At 46.2% G+C, this 25,566-nt stretch overlaps 1 protein-coding gene across 1 annotated transcript in view; it reads right to left on the bottom strand.

The window, feature by feature from the left end:
* LOC141066014 (P-selectin-like) overlaps window positions 1-25,566 on the bottom strand; it is a 927,434-nt gene that overhangs the window by 245,011 nt on the left and 656,857 nt on the right. The window contains exon 5 of the mRNA XM_073557950.1: window positions 22,609-22,794. Coding sequence (XP_073414051.1) covers window positions 22,609-22,794 — 186 coding nt within the window. The remainder of the gene's footprint in view (window positions 1-22,608; window positions 22,795-25,566) is intronic.

The following is a 25,566-nucleotide window of genomic DNA, read 5'->3' as shown; positions in this document are numbered from 1 at the left end:
ATGCCAAAAGCACAATAGAAGCTAAAGCAGGAGGTGTTGAGCCTGCATCATCATCTGGCACAAGAAGGCCTGTAAGGTTCCCTTTTCTGGGAGTAGGAAAACCGTTTTTAAAGATGAAGCATCAGGAACAGCTTTTGGCTTACATTGCCGAAACAGACACCAGCTCTATTGCCTCCTCTTCTGAGCTTTCAAAACCTGTAAGCACTGAGTTGTCAGGAAAAACACCTTTCCTTGTGTCCTTCACCCACACCAAAAGTGAAGGATGCGGCAGCCCACACTTCAGATTACTCCATGGAGCTCTTTTCACATACCATGCCTGGGTTATCCAGTCAAATCCTGAATTTCCCAGTCCAAGATGAATCTGACATGGAGTGCACTGATGCACAGCCACTGCTAAATGATTCTGCTGTTACATTGACCCACATCACTACATTGCCCTCGCAGTCTACTGAGCCAGAATCTGACCCTGATGAAACTCAGGTGGCCCTTCCCGCATACTATACCACCTTACACGGTGACACAGAGGAAGGTGCAGATGAAATTGAAAAGGAGGTGATGGATGACCCAGTTGTTGACCCAAATTGGCATCCATTGGGGGAAGAGGATGCTGCTGGCAATAGCTCAGATGATGGAGAAGGATCCGCAACAGGCATTGACATCGCAGCAGCGGTTATCTGGCAGGCCTGTAGCTGTCCAAAAACATGGAACAAAAACCAAAAGAGGTGCAGGACAGCTTGGCCACATGGTCGAATTAGCACAGCGTGCAAGCCCTGAAAATTTATACCATAGTAGGAAGAGAGCAGTGTGGCACTTCTTTGTCCAAAATCCTACTGATGAGGCAAAGGTTATCTGTAAGAAGTGCGGAAGGACCTTTAGCCGAGGAAAAATCTCAGAAATTTGAATACCAGTTGCATGCTTAGACATTTAACCACCATGCACTTGCAAGCGTGGATGGACTACAAAACCTCAGGTATCACATGTGCACCTGCTCCGACTGAAGGTAGCCAGCAACGCTCCATCGCTTTCCCCCACTGTAAGACCACCGCCACCGGTAAGCACACCACCAGCAATAAATGTTGAGTTGTTGTCGTAAGGCCAAAGCAGTCAGGGAATCACAATGGTTTTGCAACGAAACACTGAATCTAGGCCATCACCACCAACACCATCACCAACTCCCTCTCAGTCCGTCCAGTCCACCGCTATTTCCCCTATATGCAGCTCTCAAGTCCAGCTCACCCTAGCAGACACTCTGAGTAGGACAAGAAAGTATACTCATCCTCTCATCCACGTACACTGGCTTTAAACGCCTACATTGCCAAACTGATCTCATTAAAGATGATGCCCTTCCGTTTGGTTGAGAGAGCTCATGGCCTATGCTGTCCCACGCTATTACCTTCCCAGTCGGCACTTCTTTTCTCGAAAAGCCATCCCTGCCCTCCACCTGCATGTGAAAGACCACATTGTCCATGCACTCAAACAATCAGTAAGTAGAAAGGTGCAGCTCACAACAGATGCATGGTCCAGTAGGCATGGCCAGGCCCGTTACGTGTCCATAACTGCGCACTGGGTTAATGAGATGGATGCAGGCTCCACAGGGGACAGAGGCAGCGGAACAGTGCTGCCTAGCCCACGGTATAGGAGACAGTTGGCTGTAGGCATTTGACCCTCCTCCTCCTACTCCTCCTCCAGAAGTGAAAGCTCGTCGACAGAGCGCAGTCGCACGAGCACTCCATCCGCAGCAGCCAGTGTTGCACATGAGGTGTCCCACTATCGAACAGCTAGTGGTAAGCGGCAGCAGGCTGTGTTACAGATGATGTCTTTGGGTGACAATCTGAGTCATGGCTGGGCAGTCTACATCTTGAGCCAGGCAAGGTAGTCAGTGATAACGGCCGGATTTTTGTGGCAGCCATAGCCCTTGCAAAACTCACACACATACCTTGCCTGGCTCACACTTTGAGCCTGGTGGTGCAGTGCTTCCTAAATAATTATCCTGAGTTAACAGCCCTGCTCCAAAAGGTGCGAAGACTGTGCTCGCACATCCATCGCTCGCCCGTACACTCCAGTGGTTTGCAGAAGCTGCAGCGATTGCTCCACCTCCCCAAGCACTGCCTAATCATAGACGTTGCAACAAGGTGGAACTCTACCCTGCACATGGTTGAGAGGCTGTGTGAACAGAGGCAGGCTGTAATGCATTTGTGGGAGGATACATGGGCAGGCAGTTTGAGGGCAGACATTGAGTTGTCGGGTGTGCAGTGGTGAAAGCTGAAAGACCTCTGTAAAGTCCTTCAGTGTTTTGAGGAATGCACACGGCTGTAAGCGCAGACGACGCCATCATAAGCATGAGCATCCCACTTATGTGTCTGCTCATGCAAAGTTTGACGCACGTTAAGGTTCAGGCGTCTGCAGCGGAGGAGGAACAGGAGGAGGAGGAGGGAAGCCTTGATGACAGTCAGCCATTGTCTGGTCAGGGAACTGTTCTGGAAGAGGTGGAGGAAGAAGAGGAAGAGGAGGATGAGGATGAGGGGGATGATTATTTTGGGGAGGAGGATGCTTCTCTGGGGACAAGAGAAAATGTTGGTGTGGCAAGGTCAGGTACAGGGTTTGTGCATGACAGGAGAGATATGGATTTGCCAGAAAGTGCTCCTCCACCCACCACTGCCAGTGCATCATTGACAAACAAGCAACTCTGGTGAACCGTTTGTTTGAGGCATTCCCAGCACACAGCAGCGGTGCTGGTTCTCCCACGAGCCGAAATGTGCAAAATGGAAGAGGTTTTCATGGTGCACACAGCCGAAGTGGCGTTGGAGACAGGGGTTTCATGACCATGTTGAGGACTGATTTCTCAAGTAGCGCTCAGACGACTGGTAATACTGCATCGATTGCAAGTGACAAGAGGCAGCAGTTGTCAACTATGGTTACAAACTACTTCTCCCATATCGATGTTCTCCCTCACAGGTCATTCCCCTTTGACTATTGGGCCTGTAAACTGGACACCTGGCCTGAATTACCACAATATGCCTTACAGGAGCTCGCTTGCCCTGCTACTAGTTTGCTATCTGAAAGAGTCTTTAGTGCTGCTGGATCAATCCTGACAGAAAAAAGGACCCGTCTGTTGACCCAAAATGTTGATGATCTAACCTTCATTAAAATGAACCATGCATGAGATTCAAAGGATTTTGTCCCACCTTCCCCTGATGACACATAGGTTGCCAGAAATTTGGCTCGCTTTTGTCCTCCTCTTCCTTGGACTTGTCTATTTCCTCCATTTGCAGCTGCTGAATGTACAGCCTACACATCAACATATGCCATTTTTTAAACCTCCCTAACTGGGCTGCCCCCCCCAAGGGCTGGGGTCACCACCTGGTGCTCCCGGGCAAGTGCCATTGCTCTGAACAGGTGGGAGGGCCCACTCTTGGCCGACGGCACTGGCACAGGGCCCCTCATAGTACAATACAGTGTCTCTGACGGTGAGGGGACCCACTCGCCGTCAGACACACCGGAGAACTTAAATCCTTCACAGGGATGGCCTCTATAAATTTGGTGAACTGATCGATGATGGTTAAGATGTGGCTATGGCCTGTCCTTCTGGCCTCTACCTTCAGATGATCAATGGCTACCATCTGCAATGGACGTCAACTCACAATCGGATGCAGTGGTGCTTTATGATCAGCTTTCACAGTTTTCCCAGTCACAGACGTGTGACATTCCTGCCACCATTTTTCAATGTCTCCTCTCATGCCAATCCAATAGAATCGCCTACAGCCTGTGGCTTCTGTCTTTTGCACTCCAAAGTGACCAGACACATCATGGTAGGCAGTGAGGACCATGTCTACATCTCTCCCTGTGATCACAATTTGATGGAGACGAGTAACGGTGATGAGATCCAGGCTACTGCGATACAGCAATCCCTTCTTCACAAATAACCGTTTTCGCTGTCTCCACAGACAAAGTAATTGAGAGTCAGCATTGCCTCTGCGAAATCTACCGGGAGGTTTTCCCATGATCAGTAATTCCCACATTTCTGCAAACACTCGACTTTCCGTCTGTACTTGTATCCATCTAGTTTCCAGTAGCGGAGAGTCTGGATTGGCTTACTGAGACTGAAATATATACGAAGATTTAAAAGTACCCCAATAATGTATACTGATGTTCGCTTTGAATACATTTCCCTTTTTCTACTTTTTATATTCTGGTGTAATCCATACTGAGCCTGTGAGTGTCTGTGTCTGACTCCGGAAATATAGATGGAAATTTACAATTACCCCTAGACTGGATACACCAGGTATCTGCTGATACAGTAGCTTTGATCTAAATTTTTTATTATGGTAAAATCCATACTGAGTGAGCGTGTGTGGTTTCCTCCTTCAATATATACGGAGATAAAAATTTTACCCTATACTATATACAGCTTCTATGTTGTTATACAGTACCTTTGTTCTACATTTAGTATTACGGTCAAATCCATACTGAGTGAGCGTCTGAGGGTGACTACGGGAATATCTATACATAGATTTAAATTGTACCCTATAATATATATACTTGCTATCTTGTTATCCAGTACCTTTTTTTCAACATTTTGTATTATGGTCAAATCCAGACTGAGTGAACGTCTGAGGGTGACTCTGGAAATATATACAGAGATTTCACATTTGCCCAACACTGTATACAGCTCTACGCTTCTGATACAGTACCTCTTTTGCTATATTGATTCTGGTGTAATCCATAATGAGCCTGTGAATGTCTGTCTGTTACTCCAGAAATATAGTTGGAGATTTAAGATTACACCAACACTGTATACAGCTGTACGCTTGTGATACATAACCCATTTACTGCTTTTTATATTCTTGTCTAATCCATACTGGGCCAGAGAGCGTTTGTGTCTGCCTCCTGAAATATATACGGAGATTCAGAATGTTTAAACTAAACTATATATACATTGTATCTGGTGATACTGTACCCTTTTTCAACTTTTTATATTATTGTGTAATCCATACTGAGCCTGTGAGTGTCTGTGTATGACTCATGAAATATATACAGAGATTTACAATTATCCCTAGACTGTATAGAGCTGTACGCTTCTGATACAGTACCATATATCTGCTGGTATTTTTGGTACATTTTCTCAAAAATTAGTAAGTATGGTGGAAGAGGCTGTGGATGTGGGTGTGGGGGGGCCAGCTGGTACTGATGGTGGTAGTGGTGCATCTGCTGGTAGTGCCAAAAGCACAATAGCAGCTAAGGCAGGAGGTGTTGAGCCTGCATCATGGTCTGGCTCCGGAAGGCCTGTAAGGCTACCTGTTATGAATGGGTCACCGAGGAGAAAAAAAGCAACACACGCTAAGTCTCAGAAAACCAGAGAGGTTGGTAACTATGCAGATTGCAGATCCCTGATCTTAACACACAACTAGCAGCAGTCGTGGAGCGTGCCTACGATGGTCCTGGATGCCTCGTCACAACCGGAGAGCTAAATAAGCCTAAAGTAAGAAAAGAGGAAAACTAACTCCCCCAGAGCAGACCCCAAAGGAAAGACAGCCCCCCACATGTATTGACGGTGAAGCAAGATGAAAACACAAACAAAGGCAGAAAAATAGGCTGAGCAAACGATGGGGCCAAACTAACTTGAAAGGACAGGAAAGGAAAGATACTGTCTGCAATCTGCCAAAAAACCCTACCCAAAATAATGTCCAACACTTCTGATAACAAAATTAACCCTGAAGTCACTAGACTTCTCCCACTATATCAGCACTCTGAAATATTCTGAGACAGAGCAAAAAAGAGGCCAATCTAATAAAGGAGAAAAAGGCAAAGTGGCAAATACAGATAAATAAAGTGGAAGTTCAGCACAGCCCAGCCGGGCTGGCTGACCACAAAAAAACTGAGTTGACCAACAAGAGCAAGTGTGAACATTAGCAAAAACAAACTTAATTTGAGAAGACTGGAGAAGAGCTGAAGTCCAAGTCCTGAGAAGCAGACTGAATCACCAGCACCTGGATAGGGCGTCGGCTGTCTTATATCCAGTCTGATACTCCAGAGATCCAATCATTATCCTCCTCGTCAGGTGGCAGACCATTACCAATTAAACCAACCTCACTACCTCCTGTCACCACCAGAGGGAGAACAGAAGGAAAACTCCCAGCTGGTGGAGCAGAAAATGAGCTCATAACAGTACCCACCCTTGAGGAGGGGTCACCGAACCCTCATCCACACCACCAGGCCGATCAGGATGGGCCTGGTGAAAAGCACAAACCAATTAATTGGCATGAATATCCGAGACAGAGACCCAAAAATTATCCTCCTGGCCATAACCCTTCCATTTGACCAAATACTGGAGTTTCCGTCTGACCAAACAAGAATTTCCCCTACCTCATATTCCACATTGCCTTTAACCAAAACAGGGTCAGGAGGTGCCGCCACAGGAACTACTGGCTCAACAAACCTCTACAACAGTGATTTGTGAAATACGTTATGAATTTTGAACGTAACTGGAAGAGCCAATCGAAAAGAAACAGGATTAAGAATCTCCAAAATCTTATAAGGTCCCATAAATCTTGGCTTAAATTTTGGAGATGCAATTTTCATAGGAATATTCTTAGACGACAACCAAACCATATCACCCACTTTAAACCGGGGACCAATGGTCCTATGCCGGTTGGAAAAACGCTGGGCCTTTTCCTGAGAGTGACAACTTATCCACCACTTGGTGCCATATCTGCTGCATTCTCACAACCACAGTGTCCACACCTGGGCAGGATGAATATTTCACTTGTCCTGAAGAGAATCGAGGATGAAACCCAAAATTACAGAAAAAGGGTGACATCAAAGTGGCAGAACTAGCTCTATTGTTCAGCGCAAATTCGGCCAAGGGCAAAAATGAGACCCAATCATCTTGATCAGCAGATATAAAACATCTTAAATAAGACTCCAGGGTCTGGTTTGTTCTCTCAGTCTGTTCATTGGTCTGGGGATGAAACGCGGAAGAGAAGGATAACTGAATTCCCAGATTGGAACAAAAGGCTTTCCAGAATCTGAAAGCAAACTGGACTCCTCCGTCGGACACAATGTTCTCAGGAATCCCATGTAACCGAACCACCTGTTGTAAAAACAAGGGCACCAACTCAGCGGAAGATGGCAACTTTGGGAGTGGTACAAGATGGACCATCTTCGAAAATCTATCACAAATCACTCAGATAACAGTCATTCTCTGAGAGACAGGAAGATCAGAAATAAAATCCATTGAGCTATGGGTCCATGGCCTCTTGGGCACCGGGAGGGGCATCAGCAACCCACTAGAACGAGAACAGGGTTTAGACCAAGAACAAGTCCCACAGGACTGTATAAAATTCCTGACATCACGAGATAAGGCAGGCCACCAAAACGACCGACTCACCAAATCTCTAGTACCAAAAATACCTGGATGACCAGCCAATGTGGAGCAATGGACTTCAGACATCGCTCTCTTTCTCCACTGGTCAGGAACATACAATCTTCCCATAGGGCAACGCTCAGATTTATCCTCCTGAAATTCCTCCAGGGCGCGTCTCAAATCGGGCAAAATGGCAGAAAGAACTACCCCCTCACCTAGGATACTAGTAGACTCAGTCACATTAAGAGAATCAGCAAAGAAACTCCTAGAAAGGGTGTCTGCCTTAACATTCTTAGTGCCCAGAAGAAAAGAGACCACAAAATTAAAACGCGTGAAAAACAAGGCCCATCTAGCCTGTCTAGGATTCAAGCGTTTAGCCGACTCCAGATAAATCAGATTCTTGTGATCGGTGAGGACCACAAATTGATGTCTAGCTCCCTCCAACCAATGTATCCACTCCTCAAATGCCTATTTCATGGCCAACAATTCCCGATTCCCCACGTCATAGTTGCGTTCAGATGGGGAGAACTTTCGAGAAAAGAAGGCACAGGGATTCATCTTAGAAGTCACAGGGTCTTTTTGGGACAAAACAGCTCCTGCACCAATCTCAGAAGCATCTACCTCCACTTGAAATGGAAGTGAGACATCAGGTTGCCGTAGAACTGGAGCTGAAGTAAATCTCCACTTAAGCTCCTGAAATGCTTAGACAGCCTCGGGAGACCAATTCAGCACATCAGCTCCCTTCTTGGTCAGATCAGTCAGTGGTTTGACAATACTAGAAAAATTACCTATAAATTTACGATAGAAATTAGCAAAACCCAAAAACTTCTGGAGAGCCTTCAAAGAAGTAGGCTGAACCCAATCATAAATGGCCTGTACCTTGGCCGAGTCCATTTCAATAGTCGATGGAGACCAGATAAATCCCAAAAATGAAATCCTCTGTGCACCAAAGAGGCATTTCGATCCCTTAACAAACAGGGAATACTCCCTCAAAATCCAGAACACAGTCCGGACATGTTCCACATGGGAATCCCAATCACTAGAAAAGATCAAAATATTATCCAGATAGATGATCAAAAACTTATCTACAAAGTCTCGAAAAATATCATTCATAAAGGACTGGAAGACAGAAGGGGCATTAGAGAGCCCAAAACGCATCACAAGGTACTCAAAATGTCCCTCCGGAGTAATAAATGCCGTCTTCCATTCATCCCCGTGCTTGATGCGAATAAGATTATACGCCCCCCTGAGGTCAAGCTTAGTAAACCAGCAGGCACTGTTAACTCTGGAGAATAAATCAGACATCAGAGGTAACGGGTACTGATATTTAACCGTCATCTTGTTAAGGGAACGATAATCAATACACAGTCTTAATGAACCATCTTTTTTGGCCACAAAAAAAAAAAACAGCGCCTAAAGGTGACGAGGATGGTCTAATATGACCCTTCTCCAATGACTCTTTAATATAGGATCACATAGCATCATGTTCGGGTACAGATAAGTTGAAAAGCCATCCCTTGGGAAATTTGCACCCAAGGCATCAACTCAATTGCAGTCATAACTCATATGAGGAGGCAAAGATGCAGACTTACTCTCACTAAATACATCAGAGAAATCAGCCAGATAATCAGGAATATCATGAGACTGAGGAGAGGAGCGTCCCTAAGAACACACTGACAACCCTAACTCACCACAGACACAGATTTCCAATCCAAAACTGGGTTATGAGTTTGCAACCAGGGGAACCCCAGAACAATAGTATCATGCAAATTATGCAGCACCAAAAATTTACAATTTTCTTGGTGGTCTGGGGCAACTCACATTATCACCTGGGTCCAAAACTGAGGTCTATTCTCTGCCAAAGGAGTGGCATCAATACCCGTCAAAGGAATAGGCATCTGCAGAGGCGTCATGGACAAACCACAACGTTTGGCAAAGTCCAAATCCATCAGATTCAGAGCTGCTCCTGAATCCACAAAAGCCTTTGTGGAAAACGTGGACAAGGAGCAGATCAAAGCAATTGCCAAAAGGAACTTAGGCTGTATACTGCCCACAGCAAATGTGTGTGCAAAACGTTTCTCTCATTTAGGGCAGACATAAATAGTATGAGGCGTCTCCACAGAAAAAACACAGCTTATTACGCCTTCTAAACTCCTGACGTTGCGTCCTAGACAATACCCCATCACATTGCATAGGTTCAGACATTTGTTCAGAAGGTGGCAGCGCCTCCCGTGTAGTTTTACGTTCAGGTAAACGCCAATCAACTTGAATGGCTAATGACATAGAGCCATCCAGACCAGAGGGAACAGGAAATCCCACCATAACATCTTTTACGGTCTCTGATAAACCTTTCCGAAAGAGAGCTGCCAATGCACTATCATTCCATGTAGTAAGGACCGCCCACTTTTGGAATTTTTGACAGTATAACTCTGCAGGATCCTGACCCTGGTTTAATGCCAACAGGGTTCTCTCAGCTTGATCAACGGCATTAGGTTCATCATACAACAACCCCGAGACTTGAAAAAATGCATCCACATTAGTCAGAATAGGATTTTCAGGTGTTAGAGGAAAAAGCCCAATCCTGGGGATCGCCGCGCAGCAAGAGATGACAATTTTAACCTGCTGCACAGAGCTCCCCGATGAGTGAGGCTTCAAGGCAAGAAATAATTTACAATTATTCTTAAAATTCAGAAATTTAGACCGATCCCCAGAAAACACATCAGGAGTAGGGATCTTGGGTTCAGCAACATGTGACTGAATGAGGTAGGTAGAAATTCCCTGCACTTCAGCAGCAAGTTGCTCCACACGATCAGACAGTTGCTTAATCTCCATTAGGAGAGAAAAAAAAATCCTCCTACGGCCCCAGAGAAAAGGAGGAAAAAATATAAAAAAATTAAAAAAATTCTGACACTTTTTTTTTTAAACAATTTTTTCCTGCTCTTGAGTACCCTAGAATCTGCGGTATGGCTGGTGATTCTGTTATGAATGGGTGACCGAGGAGAAAAAAAGCAACACACGCTAAGTCTCAGAAAACCAGAGAGGTTGATAACTATGCAGATTGCAGATGTGACGTCTGCCTGCGGGTCTGGGCTGCAGCCAGGCAACACCCCGAGAAACACTGATACCCTTTACCCCTATACAGGGATCTGGATTTATAGCAGAGCCCAGGAGGCGCTGTCTGAATAGGAGCAGTGACCAGAGCAGGACGGTCGCCAGAAAGGTGTTCCAATACGGGACACAAACGTGGAGATATGCAAGTCTAAACCAGTCGGACAGCAATGGTACAAAAACGGTAGACAGAAGCAGAGTCAGATTCAGGCCGAGAGTCATAAACCAGGAGAGTAGCAGAGGTACAGAATCGTTAGGCAGAAGGAGAGTCAGAAGTCCAGGTCAAAGTCAGAGTCAGTCAGAAAGTAATTCACACAGTAACACACGGGGGGAACCAAGAATCTATCCGGCGGCTTGCAAGACCAGTCCCAAGGTATTTCAGGGATCAGGTCACCCCTCATAGGTTCCTGAACTGATGATGTCATCAGTACCGCCCTCAGGACCAGGCCAGATGGAGATGCAGTAACCTCTTGATGACTGACAGAGGGGCGGAGCCTGCGTCCACCAGATGCCTGCGCAGGTGCCCTTACTCTGTCAGCACCATAACTCCCGGGCGAGCCATAGCGCCTCCTAGTGACCACGACAGGAGCAGCAGACCCAGAATTTAACGGCGACGTGACAGACCGGCGCCTCCTAGAGGCTAAAGCCGGGACAGTAGGCTCTGAGCCTGACGTGACAGAACCACGGCCCCTTCCAGTGGCCGAGGCAGGAACAGCCGTCCCCGAGTCTGACGATAAAGTGGCGGTACAGCGCCTCCTAGTGGCCGCGACCGGAACAGCAGGCCCTAAGTCTAGTGGAAACGTGACAGTACCCCCCCCTCCAAGAGGGGCCTCCGGACCCTCAAAACCCGGTTTATCAGGGTGAAGGAGGTGAAACCTTCTAATCAACCCCTTGGCATGAATGTCACTAGCGGGGACCCAGGACCTCTCCTCTGGGCCATAGCCTTTCCAATGAACTAAATATTGCACAGACTTTCTCACTAAACGGGAATCAAGGATGCCCTGGACTTCGTACTCCAAGGCACCCTTGACCAAAACTGGAGGAGGAGGCGATTGGACGGGACGAATTGGGGAGCGGTACACCTTGAGAAGGGATTTGTGGAAAACATTAGGAATTTTAAAAGCCTGAGGGAGCTTTAAACGAAAGGCTACCGGGTTAATTACTTCTAATATCTCGTAGGGACCAATAAACCTGGGCCCCAGTTTGGCAGACGGCACCTTAAGCTTAATGTTTCTGGTAGACAGCCAAACTTTGTCCCCAACTCCTAGGTGCGGCCCCGTGGACCTCCGTTTATTTGCGGCCGAAGCCTGCCTGACCTGGGACCCTTTCAAGTTTGTGTTCACCTCTGACCAGATTGTCCTTAAGTTACGTATGGAATTCTCTACTCCCGGAAGCTCCGACATCTTGGCCGAAAAGGAACCAAAACGTGGGTGCAAACCATGATTGCAGAAGAACGGGGTGGTTTTGATAGATTCCTGGTATTGGTTATTTAGAGCGAACTCAGCTAATGGGAGATGTTCCGCCCAATCAGACTGATGTTCCGAGACATAGCAGCGAAGATATTGCTCTAGAGCCTGGTTGGTACGCTCCGTTTGACCATTGGTCTCAGGGTGGTAAGCGGAGGAGAAGGATAATTCAATACCAATACGTTTGCAGAATGCCCTCCAGAATTTGGAAACAAACTGGGTACCTCGGTCGGACACGATATTCTCTGGAGCGCCATGCAGCCTTATCACATGAACAATAAACAACTTACTCAGAGTTTCTGAATTAGGTAATCCAGAGAGGGGAACGAAATGACATTGTTTACTGAACCTGTCCACCACCACCCAGATACATGTTTTCCCCTCTGAGGGTGGTAGGTCAGTAATGAAGTCCATGGAGATGTGGGTCCATGGACTCTCTGGAGCGGGCAAGGACTGGAGCCAGCCGGCAGGCCGATTGTGAGGGGACTTGGCGCGAGCACAGATTTCACAAGCTAGTACAAAATCCTTGCAGTCCTTAACTACCGTTGGCCACCAAAAACTCCTAGTCACAAGTCTGGCGGTATTATTGACCCCAGGATGGCCTGCCAGGACAGAGTCGTGCGACTCCTTCAGAACTTGTAGGCGAAACGGCGCTGGAACAAACAATTTCTGGGGGGGCGGCGAGTCAGGGGCTGGTTCTGGGGATCTACGGATCTCCTCCAGAAGGTCCAGAGACACAGCCGACACAACAATACCATTGGCCAGTATTGGAACTGGCTCCGAGTCCTCAGCCTGTGAGGGGCAGAAACTTCGAGAGAGAGCATCAGCCCTCACATTTTTGGTACCAGGACGAAAGGTTATTAAGAAGTCAAACCTAGAGAAGAACAAGGCCCACCTCGCTTGTCTAGGATTTAATCTTTTAGCTGACTCCAGGTAAGTCAGATTCTTGTGATCTGTAATCACAGTGATCTTATGTTTGGCGCCTTCGAGGAAGTGGCGCCATTCCTCGAAGGCCCATTTGATCGCCAATAACTCCCGATTACCTATATCGTAATTTTTCTCAGTGGGAGAGAATTTGCGGGAGAAAAAGGCACATGGGCGAAGCTGAGTGAGTGATGCAGTGCCTTGCGACAGCACTGCTCCCACTCCGACCTCAGAGGCGTCCACCTCTACAATAAACGGGCGGTCCAGATCAGGCTGAACCAAAACTGGGTTGGCTACAAAGCACTCTTTTAACAAAGCAAAAGCCTGAATTGCCTCAGGGTTCCAATTGGTCACGTCTGCCCCTTTTCGGGTCAAATCCGTGAGTGGTTTAGCAATTTCGGAGAAACCCCTGATGAATTTTCGGTAATAATTTGCAAACCCTAAAAATCGCTGCAGCGCTTTTAGCCACTTGGGTTGCACCCAAGTTTTAATAGGTTGGATCTTGGCAGGATCCATACGGAAGCCTGTGCTTGAAACCACATATCCTAAAAATTGTACCTCGTACGCAAAAAATAACACATTTCTCCAATTTAGCGAACAGGGAGTGTTCTCGCAGTCTCTGCAGTACGGAGCGAACGTGCTGAGCATGTGTCACAGGGTCAGCAGAATAAATCAAAATGTCATCTAAATACACGACGACATACACCCCACAAATGTCCCTGAAAATGTCATTTACAAAGTGCTGGAACACGGCAGGTGCGTTACTGAGTCCGAAGGGCATTACCAGGTACTCAAAGTGGCCAAGAGGGGTATTAAAGGCTGTTTTCCACTCATCCCCGTCTCTTATGCGGACTAGATTGTATGCCCCCCGGAGGTCCAGTTTAGTAAACCAACGGGCTCCCATTAGCTGATTAAAAAGATCAGGGATGAGTGGAGGCGGATACTGGTTCTTAATGGTGATTGCATTCAATTCCCGGTAATCAATGCAGGGTCTGAGACCACCATCTTTCTTTTCTACAAAGAAGAAGCCAGCTCCAACTGGTGAAATGGACGGTCTAATAAACCCCTTTTTTAAGCTATCAGCTATGTACTCATTCATGGCCTGACGCTCTGGACCTGAGAGATTAAATATTCTCCCTTTTGGGAGACGGGCATCTGGAATCAGATCTATAGGGCAATCATACTTTCTGTGAGGGGGTAGCTTTTCAGATTTTGCAATAGAGAAGACATCCTCAAAATCTCTGAAGGCAAACGGTATGTGGAGGGGTTTAACTTTAACTTGATTTACTGTTAGCGACATGCAGTTTTCCTGACAGTGTGAACTCCAGCGTATAACATCGCCTAGGTGCCAGTCGATGACTGGGTTATGCTGGCGTAGCCATGGCATCCCCAATATGACTGCAGCAGACAAATTATCCATCACAAAAAATGACATAACCTCGGTATGGAATGCTCCCACCGACATAGTGATTTTGTCAGTAACAAATTTAACCCCCTCCTGGACAATAGATGTGCCATTAATAGCCGTAGTTTTTATAGGGGCATTAAGTTTTAATAGGGGTACACCGAGACTTTTAGCAACCAAAGAATCCATAAAATTCCCTTCAGATCCACAATCCACATATGCGTTCACACACTGAGATTTCTGACCAAAAGAAAGGGCAATAGGCAATAAAACTTTAGCCGCATCTGCGGGCAATACCTGTGCCCCTGGGCAACCATAGCCAGAGTTGCCCAGAGGCCGATGTCTCAGTAGTATGGCTCTCTGACGCTCAGCTCTCTCTCTGAAGGCTCCAGACTGCAGCATACTGGTGCAGGAAGATGAAAGTGCTCCTTCCGGCTGTGCACTGAACCAGGTGTTTAGGCCAGAAATCAGCTCAATCAGAAGAAGGGAGAGAAAAAAAAAAAGTTCAGGGAGACTGCTTTTGTATATGGTGGATATATACACAAGAAGCAGTTTTTTTGTATGTGGCCGGATATAATGTGACGTCTGCCTGCGGGTCTGGGCTGCAGCCAGGCAACACCCCGAGAAACACTGATACCCTTTACCCCTATACAGGGATCTGGATTTATAGCAGAGCCCAGGAGGCGCTGTCTGAATAGGAGCAGTGACCAGAGCAGGACGGTCGCCAGAAAGGTGTTCCAATACGGGACACAAACGTGGAGATATGCAAGTCTAAACCAGTCGGACAGCAATGGTACAAAAACGGTAGACAGAAGCAGAGTCAGATTCAGGCCGAGAGTCATAAACCAGGAGAGTAGCAGAGGTACAGAATCGTTAGGCAGAGGCAGAGTCAGATTCAGGCCGAAAGTCATAAACCAGAAGAGTAGCAGAGGTACAGAATCGTTAGGCAGAAGGAGAGTCAGAAGTCCAGGTCAAAGTCAGAGTCAGTCAGAAAGTAATTCACACAGTAACACACGGGGGGAACCAAGAATCTATCCGGCGGCTTGCAAGACCAGTCCCAAGGTATTTCAGGGATCAGGTCACCCCTCATAGGTTCCTGAACTGATGATGTCATCAGTACCGCCCCCAGGACCAGGCCAGATGGAGATGCAGTAACCTCTTGATGACTGACAGAGGGGCGGAGCCTGCGTCCACCAGATGCCTGCGCAGGTGCCCTTACTCTGTCAGCACCATAACTCCCGGGCGAGCCATAGCGCCTCCTAGTGACCACGACAGGAGCAGCAGACCCAGAATTTAACGGCGACGTGACAGACCGGCGCCTCCTAGAGGCTAAAGCCGGGACAGTAGGCTCTGAGCCTGACGTGACAGAACCACGGCCCCTTCCAGTGGCCGAGGCAGGAACAGCCGCCCCTGAGTCTGACGATAAAGTGGCGGTACGGCGCCTCCTAGTGGCCGCGACCGGAACAGCAGGCCCTAAGTCTGGTGGAAACGTGACAGCAGATCCCTGATCTTAACACACAGCTAGCAGCAGTCGTGGAGCGTGCCTACGATGGTCCTGGATGCCTTGTCACAACCGGAGAGCTAAATAAGCCTAAAGTAAGAAAAGAGGAAAACTAACTCCCCCAGAGCAGACCCCAAAGGAAAGACAGCCCCCCACATGTATTGACGGTGAAGCAAGATGAAAACACAAACAAAGGCAGAAAAATAGGCAGAGCAAATGATGGGGCCAAACTAACTTGAAAGGACAGGAAAGGAAAGATACTGTCTGCAATCTGCCAAAAAACCCTACCCAAAATAATGTCCAACACTTCTGATAACAAAATTAACCCTGAAGTCACTAGACTTCTCCCACTATATCAGCACGCTGAAATATTCTGAGACAGAGCAAAAAAGAGGCCAATCTAATAAAGGACAAAAAGGCAAAGTGACAAATACAGATAAATAAGAGTGGAAGTTCAGCATAGCCCAGCCGGGCTGGCTGACCACAAAAAAACTGAGTTGACCAACAAGAGCAAGTGTGAACATTAGCAAAAACAAACTTAACTTGAGAAGACTGGAGAAGAGCTGAAGTCCAAGACCTGAGAAGCAGACTGAATCAACAGCAACTGGATAGGGCGTCGGCTGTCTTATATCCAGTCTGATACTCCAGAGATCCAATCATTATCCTCCTCATCAGGTGGCAGACTATTACCAATTAAACCAACCTCACCACCTCCTGTCACCACCAGAGGGAGAACGGAAGGAGAACTCCCAGCTGGTGGAGCAGAAAATGAGCTCATAACAGCTCCTTTTTCTGGGAGTAGGTAAAGCGCTTTTAAAGCCGGAGCATCAGGAACTGGTTTTGCGTTACATTGCTGAAACAGCCTCCAGCTCTATCGCCTCCTCTTCTGAAGTTTCAAAAAATGAAAGCACTGAATCATCAGTGCAGGCTTCTAGTCAGGAGCAACCCCTTTCCTTGGGTCCGTCACTCACACCAAAAGTGAAGGATGTGGCAGCCCACACTTCAGATTACTCCATGGAGCTCTTTTCACATACCATGCCTGGGTTCATTCTAAATTGGGCACATAATAGATGGAGCATTATTTGGGCCCCTCATACACTGGAGCATCATCCATGAGGCCCATCATATACTGGAGCATTCCAAATGGGGGACATCAGACACTGGAGCAGCATTTACGAGGCCCATTATAAACTCGAGCATTAGAAATGGGGCTCATTATATATGGAGCATTATTTGGGCCCATAAGACAATGGAGCATCATCCATGAGGCCCATCATATACTGGAGCACTCCAAATGGGGGACATCAGACACTGGGGCAGCATTTACAGGGCCCATTATACACTGGAGCATTAGAAATGGGGCCCATTATATATGGAGCATTATTAGGGCCCATAAAACACTGGCACATCATCCATGGGGCCCATCATATACTGGAGCATTCTAAATGGGGCAGATCAGACACTGGAGCAGCATCTATGGGGTGCATTATACACTGCAACATTAGAAATGGGGTCCATTATATATGGAGCATTATTTGGGCTGATAACACAATGGAGCATCATCCATGGGGCCCATCATATACTGGAGCATTCTAAATGGGGCAGATTATATATGGAGCATTATTTGGGCCAATCATACACTGGAGCATCATTCATGAGGCCCATCTTATACTGGAGCATTCCAAATGGGGGACATCAGGCACTGGAGCAGCACTTATGGGGCCCATTACACTGGAGCATTAGAAATGGGGCCCATTATATATGGAGCATTATTTGGGCCCATAACACACTGGAGCATCATCCATGGAGACCATCATATACTGTAGCATTATGTGGAGCTCATCATATACTGTATGGAACATTATATGGGACCAATTATTCTGTATGGAGAAATATATGGGGCTCATTATTCTGTATGGCGCACCATGTGGTGGCCATAATACTGTATGGAGTTATATACTGTCCCTTTTTTGAGCTATTGTACAATTTAAAATACATATCAGTCGCGTCATGTAACAAGTGAAGTATTTGTCATTGTACTATACCTATATTTCTGTGCCGTATCGGAGCATCATGAATTGTGGTATGTGTTAAAGGGGTGCACTGACACTCTTTGGCACGGTGCACACGAAAACCTGGAGCCAGCCCTACCCCCCACAACTTTAGCCAAATAACCCCCAGTTTTCAATGCGTAACTATTATTATAAAGTAAATTAAGGTTGACAAGATTAAGTAATAAGAATTGATGTTGTTGGCATTGAAATGAGCAATGTAAGTGTGTTTACTGTCCTCTACTCCCTGCCGGCTTTGCTTCCCCATTGACTTGCATTGGGTTTCGTGTTTCAGTCGGACCCCCGACTTTTCACTATAGTCGGCCAATTTCGATCGACTCGACTTTTGAGAAAGTCGGGTTTCATGAAACCCGACTCGACCCTAAAAAAGGTAAAGTCGCTCATCTCTAGCACTGAAAGTTCAGCTTTTGTGCTTGGATTTTACTTATTACTCATTTTTTTTAACGAAAGAAGTTCAATGAAGAAACTGTGCAAAGTCTCATTAAGCATTCACCAGTCACATATGTGTTCTATATGTGGGTTTTATTGCTACAACACATAGCCATTATAGTCTATGGTGCTATTCACATGCCTGTGTTGTTTGCAGACCCTATGCTGGCAAAAAAATAAGGCCACAAATCCGATCCGAGTCATGGATTAAAATCACTCCCACAATTCTATAGGTGTGGAAAATTATGACCAAAACATGGATGGCATCAGTGTAAAGTCTGTGTGCTTTATGATTCACATTGCAATTAGGGATGAGCGAATAAGAACTGGAAAGTTCAAGATCTGTACTGGACACCTAGTGTCAGGTACCAAACACCTGGTGTCCAGTACCGAACCCCGAACTCGGACCTTTACCAGGATGTCCAGTTTCCGGTTCTGCTTCAGATACTTAACAATGTTTGTTGAAAGGCTGCAGTGCAGCCAATAAACAGGCTTTTAGGCTGTGGGCACTTCCAAAGTCATCACAGCCATGCCTAGTATTGTGACTGGCCAACACAGCACGAGACCCAACCTGTATAAATGTCAGATCATGAGTGCCATTTTGCTCTGATTAGTGTAGGGACATAACAGAGTTGGAGTGAGGGACAGTTTTAGGTTGTGCACGATGAAAAAAAGCTGTTCTGTGTACTCTGCACTTGTCTCAGTGGAAGTACTGTGCCAAAAGCCGCTGTGTGTAGTATGCACCCATATCTGTGGGAATACTATGCCAAAAAGCCACTGTGCATACTCTGCAACCCTGACTGTGGGAGTACTGTAAACTGTGGCCTCTGTTCACACGGGATGCAATATAGCTGGCACTGGGTAGCCCCCCTATATAGTGATACTAAGAGGCTGTGAACCAGAAGCTCTGCATTCCCTGTGTGAACACTGCCACATACAGATTACTTTTTCTACACTGGTGTGCCACACGGCCAATCCCTGATTGTAGGCTGGCTGTCTCATTTGGTAATATTGCACCTGTGCAGTAGCTATTTTACTTGGGTCCGCTGCACCCTGTTTTAGTGCAGATGCATTTAGGCCTGTCTGTTTTTTTCCTGATCTTTGTGGAGGATTTTTTCCCCTTTCTGTGGTTTTCATGTTAGAGTAGGACTTGCAAGTGTAAGGAACTTTGATGCAGTTTGCCAGCTTCCGTATTAAGGCCTTAATATCAACCAATACCTTACATATATTGATATGTTTTTGTGCACTTTATATGTTTTTCAGTGTGCAGTTGGGCCCAAATTGTTCTGTAAACTGTAGCCTCTGTTCACACGGGATGCAATATAGTTGGCACTGGGTAGCCCCTCTATATGGTCTTACTAAGAGGCTGTGAACCAGAAGCCCTGCATTCCCTGTGTGAACACTGCCACATACGGATTATTTTTTCTGCACTGGTGTGCCACACGGCCAATCCCTGATTGTAGGCTGGCTGTCTCATTTGGTATTATTGTACCTGTGCAGTTGCCATTTTACTTGGGTCCGCTGCACCCTGTTTTAGTGCAGATGCATTTAGGCCTGTCTGTTTTTTTCCTGTGGGAGTACTGTGCCTGTAAGCCGCTGTGTGTACTCTGCAATGCCATTTCTGGGAGCACTCTACCAGAAAGCTACTCTGTTGTGAATTCCCTTGCTCGGACTTCGGAGCCGAAGCTCCCTCTCCTCCCTGTGGTGGTTACTGAGAGTAGTGGAGCTGGCCAGGTTGATGGAAGTTTCCCACCTGAAGATGATAATTGGGAACCTGGGATTACTGGCTGGGAGCATATAGTTGAGCTGGCTGCTCTTGGTGGTTGCTGGTGATTTCCTCCTTGTGCATTTGGAGTTCTTTTGTCTCCTGCCTGACCTGCATGGTTCAGGTAAGTGATTCTTTTGCTAATCCTTTGCATCTAATCTGGTTGTGCCTTTTTTTGCTTTCTGCTTTGTTGGTAGGGTTCAGCCTACTCCCTGCTGGGGGCAGCGCTGGGCCCTGCTCCATATGTTACAGCTTGTGTTAGTTTTGTTCAGTCCCCTGCTATGTTAGTATCTTTTGCTTTGCTTCCAGTTTATACCAGAGTGCTGATCTAGCAGGGGTGAGGTCGTGTGGCCTCAGGTTATTTTTATATCAGATGTGTTGGATTTTTTTAGGGTTTTGTGCATGATTGCAGACAGTATCTTTTCTGTCCTGTCCTGTCTAGACAGCTTGGGCCCCACCATTTGCTCAGTCTGTTCTCTGCCTGTGTTTGTGTCTCACCTTGTCTCACCAACAATATATGTTTGGGGGCTGTCTATTCCTTTGGGGATCTGCTCCAGGGTAGTTTAGATTTCACCTTTCTGGCTTTAGGCTTAGTTAGCTCTCTGGCTGTGATAAAGCGTCTAGGGCATCATAGGAACGCTCCACAGCTACTGCTAGTTGTGTTGATAGGATCAGGGGTCTGCAATCCGCTTAGTTACCAACCTCTCTGGCTTTCTGGTGGCTTAGCCTGTTCCTGCCATCCTCTTCGGTGACCCATTCATAACAGCGATGTTTCCACTGATTAGACACATAAGGGGCTCTCACAATGCGACATTGCGTTTGCTCTCAATTCCAAACATTTTTGCATTCAAAATGTCAAATTGTGTTCCTTCCCTTCCTAGCCCTGCCATGCACCCAAACAGTAGTTTTCCCCCTCATTTGGGGTATCGGAGTACTTATAGAAATTGCACAACACATTTTGAGATTCGTTTCTCCTGTTACACTTGTGAAAATAAAAAAAGCAAAATAATTTTTTCTTTCATATTGCATTAATTCCTGTGAAGCACCTGAAGGGTTAATAAACATCTTTAATGTAGTTTGAGGACTTTGAGGGGTGCAGTTTTTAGACTGGTGTCACTTTTGGTTAATTTCTTTCATGTAGGCATCCCAAAATCATTTAAAATGTGATAAGGTCCCTAAAAAAATGGTTTTGTAGCTTTTGTTCAAAAAATGAGAAATTGCTGATTTCCTAACAAAAAAGAACTATTTCACAAATTCTGCTGATTTAAGGTCGACATGTGGAAAATTTCATTTATTACCCTGTGCGTTTTCTCTCTCCCCATCTGCTGTCTTCTCCTCTCATGTCATCTCTTCTTTAACCTGTGTACACCATGTGCATACATTTTGTGAGGTTAAATATTGTTTAAAAACAGTGAAATATTTTACCTCACAAAATGAATCCTCTGTGATCCCCTGCTGTAATGTCAGTATTGTCTTTTTCTTTCTCCCCTGCCCAGGAGATGTGGTATGCTCTGTACATGGGCAGACACAGACAATTTTTAAAATGAACTTTTGTTCGTGGGAAAACCCTTTTAATGTGAGCGGCTTCCTCTGCCTGTAAACATGTCGCACATCTGCCTGTAAACATGTCGCACATCTGCCGCCAGGAGCAGCCAAAAGATTCACTGCGCCTGCGCATAATACGCGCAGGCGCAGTAAATCAGACCAACGCCATCTTTGTGCAGACAGATAGCGGCGGTCACATTAAAACTGTGCATGCGCTCCTCCTGTACAAAGATGGGGGCGGTCAGTGAATCATTCAGCTGATCACGGCGGCGGTGTGTTAGTGAAGGTGTTCCCCTGGTGGTACCGCGCAAGAGGCTGTGTACGGTGTATACAGTGTGTGTGTGGTGCATATGGCATATACAGACAGTGTGTATGGTGTGTACAGTGTATAGAGTGTGTGCATGGTGGGTACGGCATATACAGTGTGTGTATGTTGTGGTGCGTACAGCGTATACAGTGTGTGTGTTGTGCGACGGTGTCCCGCTGGTGGTACCGCCAAGAGGCTGGTACCACCAGCAGTTTCCATATTGAGACACCCATCACTTGGGTGTCCCAATGTGGCGGTTGGTGAACTTCCACCGCTTGGAATTCTGGGATCCAGACACATCTGGATGGAACAGGATGTGAAGACATTACAAGGTAAGTATATATTTGATGCTGCTATTCACATGCCTGTGTTTTTTGCAGACCATATGTCTGCAAAAAATAAGGGGATATATTCAATTTTGAATTGAGTCATGGATCAAAATTATTCTTACAAGTCTATAGTCTTGGAAAATAATGATTAGAACACAGATGGCATCAGTGTAGAGTCTGTGTGCTGTATGATTCACATTGCAGTGAGAAGGGGAGCTTTGTACTTTATCTTAGTATAAGTGAAAATTATTGAAGAAACACTGACACACTGATTAGACACTGATAAAAATGGGATGAAAAACACTGAGAACACTGTCAACATTTTTTGCGTATAGTAAATGAAACATCATGGATCTCTGAATGAGGCTTTACAATTTTGTAAGAAGACATTTACCAGAGCATGAGGGTGTAGATTCAGACCATTCTCCTGTGTTCTGGCACAATAATGATGATACTCCTTGTGATTCAAATCCTTCTTCACAAGTGACATTGCAAATGGATTTGTACCTGTATTCTCCAAATGCATCAGAACAATGTACTTGACCATGTTCTGGGCTCTGCAGGACCTTACATTGGACCGCTGTGAAGAAAATTAAGGTTGTCAATTCCCAAACTATATTGAATAATGCAAAATAACAAATGTACTGAAAATTTAAAAACACAATGGGCTCTGAGCATGTAGGCAGCAAGAGCTCTAAGGTCCCACAGTCACATTCTAAAGCTAAAAAATAAACGTGCATAGGGTTAACTAAAATAACCTTGCTGGACCCTATTTTATTTATGAACTTTGGGTGCCCATTTTGAGACAAAAAGCAGGACTCTGATCCAAAGAGGACCGAAGAAATAAGCTTTTACAAGTCTGGATGGCTGCGGTGCAGCAGAAGCTGAGGGACATCACCCCACATCATCTGCCCTCCTGTGAAGAGACCAGAGTGCCAGCGCAGGCTTTACTGAAGACAGGATTGATTTGGACAGGGTCGCCATCAGGGCATTACTGCCCTTACTGTTGTATGGGGCCCGGTGGGCAGAAAGAAAGAGGGGGGCCCCGGACATGCTGGCAGCTCGGGCCCCTCTTCTCTTTGCTTCTGCCAGTGCTCATCGGTGCCAGGGGCAAAGTGGTCAGTCACTGTCACTTACCAACATCCTGTCTGCATAGCTGCTCCTCATCCTGGCTTGTCCTGTCTGGCTCTTGCTGTTAGATCGCCTCCTTCTTCCTGAACACACTTCCAGCCTATGCAGAACGGCGTCTGCACACTCATGGCTGGAAGGAAGCTGCAGCTGTGTGCAGGACCTCAGTCACCCCCTGAGTAGGAGGTAAAGAACGAATGTGTCCGATTGTATACCACAGTGATGAGGGGAGGCAGGGGCTGCAGTCAGAGTCTAGAAGCAGTGATTTATTGCCTGTGACCCCTGAGCTTTGTGTTGTCTGATCGGTGCAGGATTCTCATCCACAGACAACACCAGAACTGAGAGCTCGAGAACACAGTCACTAAATCACTGACTGTATTCTCTGACAGGCGGCCTCCTGTCATTAATACTGTAATAAATCCAAGCTGGGACTGAGTCCATCCCCCAGTGAAGCCTATATTCACATACACTGTACCAGTTGTATTTATCACACAGCTACAATACACAGACAAATATAATACATATATAGTATACACACATAGGCAGTAGACATAAGTGTTTATTATACACTAGAGGTGTGCCCGATGCTATTGCATCGGGAGGGAAGTGTGTGTGTACGTGTGTGTGTGTGAGTACGTGTGTGTGTAAGTGTGTGTAAGTATATACGTGTGTGTGAGTATGTGAATACGTGTGTGTGTAAGTGTGTGTAAGTATATACGTGTGTGTGAGTGTGTATGTGAGTACGTGTGTGTGTAAGTGTGTGTAAGTATATACGTGTGTGTGAGTATGTGAATACGTGTGTGTGTATGTAAATACGTGTATGAGTGTGTGTGAGTATGTGAATACGTGTATGAGTGTGTGTGTGTATGTGAATACGTGTGTGTGTGTGAATATGTGTGTGAATACCTGTGTGTGTATGTAAATATGTGTGGGTGTATGTGAATACGTGTGTGTGTGTATGTGAATACGTGTATGAGTGTGTGTGTGTATGTGAATACGTGTGTGTGTATGTGAATACGTGTGTGTGTATGTGAATACGTGTGTGTGTAAGTGTGTGTAAGTATATACGTGTGTGTGAGTATGTGAATACGTGTGTGTGTAAGTGTGTGTAAGTATATACGTGTGTGTGAGTATGTGAATACGTGTGTGTGTAAGTGTGTGTAAGTATATACGTGTGTGTGAGTATGTGAATACGTGTGTGTGTATGTAAATACGTGTATGAGTGTGTGTGTGTATGTGAATACGTGTGTGTGTATGTGAATACATGTGGGTGTATGTGAATATGTGTGTGTGTATGTGAGTGTGTGTATGTATGTGAATACGTGGGTGTGTGAATACGTGTGTGTGTGTGAATATGTGTGTGAATACATGTGTGTGTATGTAAATATGTGTGGGTGTATGTGAATACGTGTGTGTGTGTATGTGAATACGTGTATGAGTGTGTGTGTGTATGTGAATACGTGTGTGTATGTGAATACGTGTGTGTGTATGTGAATACGTGTGAGTACGTGAATATGTGTGTGTGTGTATGTGAGTGTGTGTATGTATGTGAATACGTGGGTGTGTGAATACGTGTGTGTGTGTGAATATGTGTGTGTGTGAATACATGTGTGTGTACGTGTGTGTGTATGTGAATACGTGTGTGTGTGTGTGTGTGTGTGAATACGTGTGTATGTGAGTACAAGCGGCAGTGGGGGGGTTCAGCGGCGACAGGTCCAGCGGTGAGGGGGGTCCTGGCAGCGGCCAGCCGGCAGGAAAGACCACGGCTTGTGGCCTGTGCACAGGCTGCAAGCCGCAGTCTTTCCTGCCGGCTGTGATGGAAGTGGGTGGGCAGGCAGCGGCGGGGGGGTCCATCGGCGGGGGGGACCGGCGGCGGCGGAGGGGTCTCGGCAGCAGTGGGGGGGTCCCGGCGTTGTCCCGCTGGTGGTCCTGGTACCACCAGCTGGTGCCATATTGGAATACCCATCACTGGGGTATTTCAATATGACGGTCGGCATACTTCTGGTCGGCGCGGTGGATTGTGGCATTCGGGGACATCCAGACGGAAGTGGATGACAGACAATTTAAGGTAATTACAGTATATATATAGATGGGGATAATCTATATGTGTGCATTATATCTAGGTATGTACTATGAGTGTACTTCATAAATAGCTGTACACTGATGCATTGATATAGGTACGCAGCTACATCATTTTTGCCTACTACTATTTTTGAAAAATCTC

The sequence above is a fragment of the Dendrobates tinctorius genome, unplaced genomic scaffold (genome assembly GCF_039654945.1).
Source record: "Dendrobates tinctorius isolate UK_male_01 unplaced genomic scaffold, ASM3965494v1 ptg000012l, whole genome shotgun sequence".
Taxonomy (NCBI): Eukaryota; Metazoa; Chordata; class Amphibia; order Anura; family Dendrobatidae; genus Dendrobates; species Dendrobates tinctorius.
Note: the sequence above shows the minus strand (reverse complement) of the source record. Positions and strands in the feature narration are given on the sequence as shown.